A 12,143-nucleotide genomic window follows, 5' to 3' on the forward strand; every position below is an offset into this window, starting at 1 on the left:
CCATTATTTGTTTTGCATGAACACAACTCAAATAAGAATAACAAAACATATTTTTGGAGTACCAAAAGTAATATTGTGTTAGTTGAATTTAAAATGTAACAGTACATCCACAAACATTGCATGCATTGGTATAATACTTGAGATGACAAGTGAACCCACTAAACATTTGTGGAAGAGGTGGAAGTAAAGAGAACTATCTTTTAGTTCTGCCTGGTATAGCCTAGTGGAAGTTAGAATTCCCAAATATAGAGTTCGCAAATGCTCATATACATGAAACAAATGACTAGAATAAGATCAAGATCGAGATAGCATTACGTTTAAAGTGCTGAAAGTTTAATGGTCATGGGTCACAGTAAAAAAGTATGCCAGCTTTGGAAAAGAGTATTTCTTTTACTCAATGCAATTCAAAGCGTAATAGTGGTTCTCCTAATAAAAGTCCTTCTTAGAAGGAAAAGTTAAGTCATCAGACTTCCCATCACATTACAAAATAGCAGTATTAGGACTTACAGTAGATTGGAAATAGCACACAGGAAAACGCAACATATACACCACAGAAGGCCGTAACAGCAGAGAGGTTCAACTATTGGTCCCAAGATATATACTTGATATCAATGTGCTTCGGGTCGACACCAAACAGCCTAGATAGGCGAAGCTTTCCAAAACCAGCACATAGTAGTTAAACATAGTACCAAACCCCTTGGGGTTAATTAGTGTCAGTCAAAATGGTAGTGTTTTCCAGCTATGGTGTTTAAGACATCTAGTGGTCATGTTCTTTTAGACTTGTGTTCCAGAGTCAGGAGTTGGCTGGACCAGGACAAAGCTGTTGTAGTTGTTGGAGGAGCTCCTGTCTGGGCGAGACTGGGACTGAGACTGGGACTGAGACTGGGACTGAGACTGGGAGCCGAGGGACCTTATGACAGACGTCCGCTGCGCCTGACACAGCTTCCGGATCAGGAAACGCTTGTCTCGCCCCTCCTGGGAAACACAGAGGTGGAGGTCAGGAACACAGAGGTGGAGGTCAGGAACACAGAGGTGGAGGTCAGGAACACAGAGGTGGAGGTCAGTGCCTACATTCACTTTATGTAGTGGCATATGGTGATGTTTTGTGCATGTGAAAATGTATTAATATCAGTGGAAGCAGAAATAGGAGGGATGGGCTCATTGTAATGATTGGAATGATATCATATCAACACTGACGATGATCTTACTAAGTGCTGAATCATTGATTATTATGACTAGAGATCACTAAAGAAGTACTGGGTATGATAGTGTGTGTGAATTTCTTCTTCACAGTTTTGTATTGGATGCTCACCATGGCAAGCTGCTCCCTCAGCTGGTTGATGACTCTCTTGTGAGCTCCGGCTAACGCAATGACGTAAAACATGGCCATGCTGAGAGGGAAGAGAGGCAATATAACAAAACAGGGATCAGTTTTCCTGAAAGCTTTGTAGCGTAAGTAATACTTACATTCTCCTCACCACCTAGCCACAAAGCTAACCCTAACTATTGATTTTACAATGTTTGTCGATCAATCTTCTCTTCTTGAACTACGGAAACTCGTTAAATTAAGACCTTTGCTGGTCTAAGAGAGGGGTGGGTCTGGACTTTCAAACAAGATAAAAGTACTACTTTAAACTGACCCCAGAACTGGGTAAGAGAAACACAATACAGCGTATGACAACGAACACGTGGAGGAAAGAGCCATATCGCCATATTATGATAAGCGACACGAGACGTGCCAACATTTCCCTCAGCGCACACGTACCCCGTCATGACAAAGAAGGAGATGGCGAAGGCCTCGGAGGAGAGGGCGAAGAGGAACATGCTCAATCCTGCCGGCAGCTGGGACACGCTCCTGGGGACCACCTCCCACGACGTGGTGAAGTTGACGAAGGGACCACAGGCCTGGGAACAGCTGATCCTGGTAACGACAGATTGAGAGGGTTCGTTTATTTATTTACTATTTCTTATTTTTATTTAAGTTTTGTTTATACAGGGAACAACCTGACTTGAGGCCAGGTTCCCCTTTTCAAAAGAAAATAAATATACCATACAACAGTTTATAAGAACACCTTTCATTAAAACACACAGCACTGTCCACATGGACAATCACCCCTCAACAGAGCCCTGACCGCCATAAGAACAGGTCTAGGAGCATACTAGTAGGGCTGGAGGAGGGATAACTGACCCAGATCAACTTTCAGGACTAGATTGTAGTTGAGGGGGAGGCTGGTGGAGGCAGAAACCGGAGGCCAGGCTCATTGTAATGCATGGAATGGAATGAGGGTTGGTATCAAACATGTGGGTTTGATGCCGTTCCTTGTTCCATGCATTACAATGAGCTTGGCCTCCGGTTTCTGCCTCCACCAGCCTCCCCTGTTTTAAACATAGTTCTGTTGATCTGGTGGGCCAGAAGAGAATTTGAAGGCTCTAAGTTAGTTACTCAGCTAAAGAACATTTGAGAGCCACATCGCTCTTTGGCAGCAGCATGGATGGTGAAACTCTAAGGGCCGGTTTCAGAGACAAGGCTTAAGCCTAGTCCTGGACTAAATCACACTTTCAATGTAAAATCTCCATTGAAGATGTTTTTTAGTCTAGGACTAGGCTTAAGCCTTGTCTGTGAAACCGGCCCTATAAGTGGTAATTCACTCACTCACTGCGCTATGCTAACAGCAACAGACGTTATGGTAAAGTACAGTCATTTACTCACTGTGCTATGCTAACGGCAACAGAGAGGCAATGGTGATGTGTGGTTATTTACTCACTGCGCTATGCTAACGGCAACAGAGGCTATGGTAAAGTGCAGTCATTTACTCACTGTGCTATGCTAACGGTCACAGGAACACAGGCCAGGGCTAGGCCAATCAGCAGCACAGCCAGGAAGAAGAAGTTGGAGCTGGAGGCTCTGAAGGGGCGGGTCGCTGGGCGGCAGTTATTCATCAGGGACACCTGGGGAGTCAACACACTTGTTGGTGAGTGTTTTCACACACGCACGCGCGGCTAAAGACCAAACATTTGTAATGGCTAAAAATGCTCTGACGTGTCTTCCTGACATTCCTGTGTATAATCAGTATATCCTAAGTTGATTTGTTCCTGTACTAACGTCATAGACTAAAAGGTTAACAGTATGTTATCTGATCTAACTGCTCTGGAGTTCTACATGAATGCAAGTTTGGATATTGTGTTCTGATTACTTCTTACCTTACTTCTCAGTACAGAATGTGCTCATTCTGCCGGGTAGGCCGGGTTAAATCTGCCACTTGACAAGATAGTGTGCCCATCTGCTAGTACTGAGAAAGATAAGGTACACACCAGCTCATTGTCTGTAAATCACGCCACCCTCAAAGGGGGGCCGGCTGACCTTGTGCATCTGGTCCAGTATAAAATGGCCGTGAGAGCTGGAATTCGGGGCTTCTTGCCAAGACAGCTCTCATGACACTTCTGTTGTGTACTGTTGTTTAAGAAGTCAATACTTTGCAAACTATTTTGATTAAACCTTATTAACGAGTAAATACTGTGTACCATCTTGTTGGTTTTCCTGTCTCACCTGAGGACCGTATGGTCAAATTTCCATTATACATTCGAAAGAGGTTTTGCTCGGAGAAGAGTTTGTCCCCAGTTCAAAGTTTCAAAGTTTCCCCTGCCCGAGTCTGATCTAAGGTCAGATTTTTTGTGGGGACGTTTACCTTCTTGATGTAGAAGATGATGAAGTACTTGATGGTGCAGATGGCGGGCAGCAGGGGGCAGTAGAAGGTGCCGATCCAGCAGATGGTCTGGCCGTAGACCATCTCCAGAACATTCTGAGGGATGGCAAACTCCTGCTGACCCCACCACTTAGCCAGGCCACAGTGACAGTGGTTCACTATGAGCCTATAACATCAAAATCAAATCAAACTTTATTTATATAGCACATTTCATACAAAGATGCCTGCAATATAATAAATTGTATACAAACAGATAAAATAAAAAAAGACAAAAACACAAGAGGATAAAAACTGTATTACAGCAAAACATATTCACTTAGTAATTATCTACTGTTTATACTCTTTGTAACTGTGAATAGAGAATAACAAAAAGTAAGTTGTAAAACACTTTTGTTGTGTTTGTATGCCGGATTATGTGACATGATATACAGTATACATGTATATACACAGTTTATATGACTGACTTACTTCCTGGGAAACTCCACAAAGATAGTGACAGCAGCGATGATGATGAAGTCAAAGACCATGAGTTTGTACATCTCCTGTCCCACGCGGGTCTCCCAGCACTGTGGACAGATGCAGGCAGGGTGTTAGGAACCCAGTCACACATTCCTACATCAGAGGTGCCCTCTTCAAAGTCAACAATTTTATTAGCCATTTGTAGGTATGAAAAAAATCCAGATCTAGATACATGACACACAATAACATTCCATGAAATACATCTATCTATCTATCTATCTCCCTGTGTCCTTCAGTGTTTCCCATTAATTACCTAGACTGTGGCGGCCCGCCATAGTCTCACAACGAACCGAAAATATTTGTACGGTACATGGTGAGCGACACGATTCTTACACATTCTATAAAAAAGGCCTCATCCCCTTTCATCACCCTGCGTTTGAGACACTCACCGAATAGAGCACGTGGTTGTAGCCACAGATACAGGGGTCCTCCTTACACCTGGTGATCTGAGACCACAGGGAGAAGAGCAGCACTCCTATACTGGCCAATCTCATAAACACACACCTGGGGAGGGAGGGAGGGGGGGGAGAGAAAATCATGTTTTCATTGAAGGGGGAATCCAACAAGGCCTCGATATTGCCAATCACCAGATCATCCATTCAAGAGTAAATACCTTAAATCCACAAAATACTTCACGATCACCCTAATAACTATACGGTCAATGTTATAGCTATACACATCACTGACCATGTTATGGACCCGTACATAACCGTGCCCGTCGCCCCATTTGGCCAGGGTGGTAGAGGAAGCTAAGAGCCAGGTCTACCAGTCACGGTGTCTGCCGGGTGAGAACATTCACGAGCCACTCTGCTTTTCTTTTTTTGCAGATCGATCCAGTTTCGTTTTTTTAAATTGAAACATAGTATTCTCAAACCCTTGTTGGCTACTCGCCAATGGCAAAATCTACCTGCATTTGGCGGTTGGAGGGTGTTAATTCTTTCCCCTGCTAAAAGCCCAGGTTTTAAGCACCGAACAGGCCTGGAGCAGGGACCGTTCAACCCTGGGAGTAGTGTGGAAAAGCAATTGGCCGTTGGCACGCACTGTCAAACGCTATCACGGCCCCATGTAAGCCACACTGTGGAAAGCTGGCTAATGTAACATGCAAATATTTTATATTTATACAGACCAGGGTTCACCATCGACAACAACATGTATGCAAAACACAGAAGCGCCGCAGTGCCTGGGGTTAGCCTAGCTCGCTACTGTACCTCATCAGAGTGAAGCGGATCTCGAACGCGGGGGAGTAGTCCTCGTAGTTGATGATGAGGGAGAACATGACGGGGGTGATGAAGTTGGCCAGGGTGATGACGATGGAGGGGAGGTACTCGTAAATCAGGTCCACGAAGAAATTCACCTGGCGCACCTGGCACACGACAACAAAGGGCCTTTTGTTCATGGATACAGTGAACCTACAAATCACCATAACACAACAACTCCATCATATGTCACTCTGAAAAAGGAAGTCTAAGGCCCTAGTGTGTGCATTTTATTGATTTTGCGACCGAGGTTTCCCCTTTATTGAGGTACACGTTTAGTTTACAAGCGAGACCTGTTCAAGATCGCAGCAGTCAATAACATGACATGTCTTGAAATTTCTGATTATAAACACTTATAATTGTAATTCCTCCACCTAAAATCATATCATAAAATGTATATGTAAAAACTGTAAGAACAAATTCAGCAAACAGTACTTAGTACTTCGTCCTCCGATGAGGTGTGTGTGTGTGTGTGTGGGGGGGGGGGAGAAAGTAGCTACCTTAGCTACCGTCATCTGCGCCTTGGTCTGGGAGAAGACGGTGGCTCTGTAGATGCTGTAGAAGCAGGCGGCCAGCACGGCCAGCACAAACAGGTTCAGGATCAGGCGGATCATGTAGATCCTGCACTTCTCCTTCCGCGTGCGGTCGGCTATCTTCTGCTTGATCCTCTCCTCCTCCAGGTCGGTCTGGGGGGAGACAATAAAGCAGTTGAATAAATCCTTATAGGGTCTTGACGAGGGCAGGGGACACTTGTGTCCATGAGCAGACCACTGGGTGGCTTGGAATCAGACCGTGTTCCAGCTGTTACATACTGTACATCAGAGTGAACCCGACCTGTTGAAAACACACAGGGAAGGGTAAGGAAGAAGTGAGGGAGTGTGGCGCACGCACGCACGCACACACACACACGCGCGCACGCACACGCACGCGCACGCACACGCACACGCACACGCACACGCACGCAAAAGACATTCAGGAGAGGTGTAGCTCTGAGACGTGTAAAGAAGTTTCCCCCACCTGATCTAAGGACAGATTTGGCCTTAGATCACTTACTCGCTCGCAGGCACACAGACAGACACACACACACACACACACACCTTGAGTTCATAGAGGAGGCTGCTCCTCTTCAGCCTGGCAGCGTTCTCATTGGTGATGCAGAAGTCCCAGCCGGCAAAGATCTTGTTACAGAAGCTCTGGAAGCGGTCCTCGTCCTGCACCAGGTTACGCTTGAAACCAGACGCAGACCTTTGGGAAGTGTCAACAAAACGAAGACATTACTCCTCCTATAACTCAAATGTAGACGTCAAAGAATCCAATACTTCTAAATACCTACTACCTACTGTACTTATAATTTCGTAACTCAATTTTGTCTACAATATCAGGTTTTGCACTATATCACTGTTTATACTTCTGGTTAGATGCTAAACTGCATTTCTTTGGTACATTGTACTCTGCAATGACAATAAAGTTGAATGTAATCTAATCTAATCTGATCTGATCACACACACACACACACACACACACACACACACACAGCTTTACCTCTTCACGATCCAGATGAGACTGAGGAAGAGGTAGGCTATGGTGACCAGGAGGTAGGCCAGGGGGAGGTTGTAGGTCAACGTGGGGAAGTAAATGAAGTCCACCTTATAGAACCCATAGAAGAGGTAGGTCTGCTCCAGGAAGCCCTGGGAAAGGAGGAAGGCCAGGCCGCACATGAAGAGTCCACATCATAAAGTCAGATTGGATACAAACCCTGTGAGAAAACAATGATTTAACATCCCATCGGCTACGTTCTAATAGCCGTGATAGTGTAGAACAGACCTTTAGCATACATGGTCAATAAATCAGGGGGGTCAAGGTTAGGGGGGTATTCCATCAACGTCGCTAAAGGAAAATCCAGGCTTATTTTCACAAGACTTATATATACTAATAAGACTGGATTTTCCTTTAGCAACGTTGATGGAATACCCCCATGGTATGAACAAAAAGCTCTGTCATCAACAGGTGAATACAACACATACCCCTCCTGAGAGCAGGTCTGTGATGTGTTGGTGGAAGACCACCAGGCCCCGACGAGAGCTGCTGGGGTACACGCTACACACGCTGCCTGGGGGAGCACATCCACACATGCCATGATGATCATTGGGAGCAATTTGGGGTTCAGTGTCTTGCCCAAGGACACCTCGACACGTAGCCAGCCGGGGATCAAACCACCGAACCGCCTACCTTGCGATCATGGCCCCAGGAAGGATTCACCAACCCCACAGAGAACATAACACTGATCAGCAATGCGCTGTCTAATAGTAGGCTACTGTATGATGGTACTGCTATTCATTGGAGAAACAATGCGTCGACTGTGACATCACACGTGGAAGTGAATGACGCGGCGCAGGTTCCACATTGATTCTGCAAATACGTGCCTTCTATTCATAGCTGCTGTATTTACATCTATTCTCTCTGACTCCAAGTCCCTACAAGTCATAACAGTGATAACGATGATGATGATGACAATGATGATGAAGGTTACCATCCGCTTGGTTGTAGGTGGTGTTCCCGGAGGTGTGCGGGGCGATGATCATGGGCAGCATGACGAAGCTGAACATCAGCAGGAACATGATGAAGTTGAGCAGGACCAGGAAGCGGAGGAAGGAGAAATAGGAGAGGATCCCTGTGCCAAACATGCCTGTGTGGAGAGAGAGAGAGAGAGAGAGAGAGAGAGAGAGAGAGAGAGAGAGAGAGAGAGAGAGAGAGAGAGAGAGAGAAAGAGAGAGAGAGAGAGGACAGAAAACAGACAGAGAGGTCGAAATAGTTCACGAGAGTGAGAAATAAAGACAGATATCAGAAAGAGAGAGAGAGAGAGAGAGAGAGAGAGAGAGAGAGAGAGAGAGAGAGATCAGTGTGAAAGCACAACCATTTTAACAGTAGCAGGATAGGATCCCTGTGCCAACCATCCCTGTGGGGGTGTAGATATATGTTACACAGTTTTCACACGTCATGTCACACTCAAAGCACTGAAAATGTGTTTCACATGTCACACTCAAAGCACTGAAAACACCTCACGGCTTCGTACAGTAAGTAACACAAGTAAGTAAGCCGGTAAGTCCTTTACCATATCTCCCTCATATTCAGCAGATTTTGTATTCCTTTTACACTTCTATCTCTGTCATAGATCCACCTAAGTGAATTAGGAGACTGGTGGGGTTTGTCCAACTCTGCATATGGAGCAGTGAATGTTTATGATGGTGTGTGTGTGTGTGTGTGTGTGTGTGTGTGTGTGTGTGTGTGTGTGTGCGTGAGACGAGCGAGACGTGCCGGTCGCAGGTGAAACGCTGCCAGACGCCTATGTTGTTTTATAGCATCTAAACAACCACACACCCGTCGTAACTGCCGCCGTTAATGTAGTCATGTGCAAATTACTCTTGTGGAGATTATTCTGTGTGTGTGTGCGTGTGCGTGAGCGTGTGTTAGTTCCTTCCCTCCTCCTCACCCTCTATGACATGGATGTCCCCTCTCCAGAGCTCCAGTGAGCTCAGCCACTCATGGGCGTCCTCCTTCAGCCTGCGGAGGTTCCTCCGGGTGCTCTGCCTCCACTGGCCCCAGCTGCTCAACTCCTTCGCCTGCTCCAGACGCTGGTCCCTGGTGATCAATCAGACAATCAATCAATAAAAAATATATATACTGTACATTTTTCACAGAGGTATATTTGTCTCCAGCAGGCCGGTGTAAGAATTCTCAAACCGGTATAACGTTTGCATTACATTTTTGGCCTCTAGCAGACGGCTTTATCCAAAGTGACTTACAACAATACATTTGTCTAAGTGAGTGAATCATCTATCCATCAGTCATCATATGAAAAAGTAATCTATGCTATGACCAGGGGCAGTTACAATGTCCATTATTTACGCAGGGGACTGTATATCAATCGGATGACAAGGTGTAATGACGCATCATATTACCATATACTGAACTGAAGCCTAGGAATTTCACTCTCTTATACGTGTATAATGGGATGTGACAATAAACTTGAAACCAGAAGTCTCACTTGTCTCGACGTTTCTCTCTCATGCATTTGGGCAGTTCTCTGACATGTCTCTGTAGCGTCTGAGTCTTCAGCTTCTCCTCATTCCTGGTCACTGTCGTTACCGCCCATTTGCCGCTGGAGGAAGACCCATTCCTGGTCCGGGAGCTGCCCCTGCGCTTGGCGCCGCCCGACGCGGAGGGCTTTCTGCGGTACAGCAGAGACTGGTAGCTGGGCAGCTGGTCCAGTAAGGGGTTGCTGGCTGGTCCGCTGCGGTCCGTGTAGAACACTGTCAGTGAGAAAACAATATGTGGGAAGAATACACTCACTGAACACTTTATTAGGAACACTATACTCAAGAGTGGGTAGGGCCTCCCTTTGCTCTCAAAACAGCCTCAATTCCTCGTAGCATTAAGACGTTGGAAACATTCCTTTGAGATTCTGGTCCATGATGACATGTCTGCATCATGCAATTCCTGCAGATTTTTCAGGTGCACTTTCAAGCTGTGAACCTCCCGTTCTACCACATCCCAAAGGTGTTCTATTGGATTCAGATCTGGTGACTGGGAAGGCCACTGAAGAATACTGAACTCATTGTCATGTTCATGAAACCAGTTTGAGATGCTGCAGTTTATCATGCTGGAAGTAGCCGTTAGATGATCGGTAAATTGTAGCCATGCACATGGACAGCAACAATACTCAAATAGGCTGTGGCATTCAAGCGATGATTGGTATTAACGTGCCTAAAGTGTGCCAAGAAAACATTCCCCACACCATTACACCACCTGAATGAATGAGAAGGTGTACAGGTGTTCCCAATAAAGTGTCCAGTGAGTGTATATGCATGGGTATAATAACAAATGATAATAAATAGATAACGAATGATAGGACAGAGGATCAAACTTTATTTGTAGTGAGAAGTGAATTAATCTACATACGGTAGATATGTTTGGACAGTTTTGCTCATGTAGTGGCATGATGTCTGACTGTGAATGAGTCATCTGGGGAACAATGGCACCTAACACATTCCCAATCCCATACAACCAAAACAAAAATGTTCCCACCACACACACACACACAGACACACAGACACAGACACAGACACAGACACAGACACAGACACACAGACACACAGACACACAGAGAGACACACACACACACACACACACACGCACACGCACACGCACACGCACGCGCACGCGCACACACACGCGCACACACACGCGCACACACACGCACACACCTATTCGCTAACCCCTTGAACTTTACACAATATAAAGTTAAACTGACAACATGTATTTAATAGCAACAACAGGAATTCAAGCATGCAAAAAGCCACTGTTGATTCTATTAACAACGTCAAAGCTGTACAGTCCGCATAGGCTAGCATAGCAACGTTAGCTATCATAACCAGGAAAGTTGTTTAGCGAACCTTGTTACAGTATTTACAATGTCATGTATGTAACAAATGGATGTTATTGAGTTACCTGAGTCGGCTTCCATGTTATGGTTCCCTCATATATGTTTCAATTGAAAGAACGTTTGAGGGACAACTCGTTCCCTGCAGTCGGCCGCTCCAGTGGGACAACACAACTTCCCTTCCTGAATTCCAGGAGACTCTGTGGGCTCATAGATATACAAATACTAGATCTGGTCTATTTTTCCCATTGATAATAGGATTTTTCCATTACACACAAATCATTGATTGACATTGTTTATTAAGCCAATGCTGCGCCTTTATTGGTTTGATTAAATGTGAGTACAGTACTGACATCAGACCCGGTCAAAGATGATCTTGTTGACAGCGATCAAAACTGTTCTTGTTTGTTAGACGTATATTTCTATGCAATCAAAAGTGCTCAAAACGCCACACGTCCATCAATCATATTTATTTCTGCTGTGAAAATGAAACGAACAATGTTTTATAATTATAATGAATGATGCTATTATTAAAATGACAACATTTATGTCAAATACACATTTCAGGGTCAAAGTCCCAAGTCTAAAGTTGATCATGGCTCTCATTGCAATTCCATATTGCACACAACGGTACTACAGTGCACACATGCATTCATGCGTTCAGCCTCACATTCAGCTAATTAATTACCAGCTCACCTGATGATAATGTCATTAGGAATTGCTGGTCATTAAACCAGCGTACAGGGCCTATACTAGGGGATTTGCATACAGTATTCAAAGTAATGGACTTTACCTTTATGACTTCAGGCCCCCAGACAGTTCCGGGTCCACAGCTTCAGTCCACCGTGCCGCGTCTAGGACAAGCGCAGTAGCCCACCGGGACCTCCACCTACGATTATTATTGTGTTGCAGCTGAAATTTGGAATACATCTTTAATTTCTGGACATGATCTCACTCAGGTAGCCTGTACCTAAATCATCAGGTAGGTTGGAGGAAAAAGACATAGTAGCTCATTGTAATTTCGTGAGCTTAGAATGATAAGGTTCTATCTCCGTTTAGGGCAGTTCAGAGATATTGAGCGTCAAAGTTTTGATTCCATTATGTTTTGTGGGATGGAACCTTTGTATTTTATGAATTACTAACTCAAAAATGTCAACATTAAAAAAAATAACACCACACAGGCATTAATAAACACCTAATGGATCAGATTATGTAAAAAAACTC

General features: G+C 44.8%; 1 protein-coding gene across 1 annotated transcript; it reads right to left on the minus strand.

The window, feature by feature from the left end:
- Nucleotides 1-86: 86 nt before the first annotated feature.
- On the minus strand, nt 87-11,113 carry tmc7 (transmembrane channel like 7). Its single transcript, XM_080523838.1, has 16 exons — nt 10,988-11,113; nt 9,525-9,789; nt 8,970-9,118; nt 8,010-8,165; nt 7,504-7,589; nt 7,022-7,167; nt 6,577-6,724; nt 5,980-6,165; nt 5,432-5,586; nt 4,613-4,727; nt 4,173-4,270; nt 3,687-3,870; nt 2,819-2,949; nt 1,766-1,921; nt 1,313-1,391; nt 87-975 (listed from the first exon to the last, which is right to left on the minus strand). The coding sequence occupies exons 1-16, from the start codon at nt 11,001-11,003 to the stop codon at nt 775-777; spliced, it is 2,271 nt and encodes a 756-aa protein (XP_080379964.1). The 5' UTR covers nt 11,004-11,113; the 3' UTR covers nt 87-774.
- Nucleotides 11,114-12,143: the final 1,030 nt, after the last annotated feature.

This window comes from Nansenia antarctica (assembly GCF_963989245.1).
Source record: "Nansenia antarctica genome assembly, chromosome: 2".
Classification (NCBI taxonomy): domain Eukaryota; kingdom Metazoa; phylum Chordata; class Actinopteri; order Argentiniformes; family Microstomatidae; genus Nansenia; species Nansenia antarctica.

Excerpts from the sequence above, each read along its gene's own strand:
- tmc7 (XM_080523838.1), bottom strand. Across the intron at positions 7,590-8,009 it reads CACCTACAACCAAGCGGATG|GCAGCGTGTGTAGCGTGTAC; the intron begins GTAACCTTCATC and ends GTGCTCCCCCAG. Across the intron at positions 7,168-7,503 it reads CAGACCTGCTCTCAGGAGGG|GGCTTCCTGGAGCAGACCTA; the intron begins GTATGTGTTGTA and ends CTCCTTTCCCAG.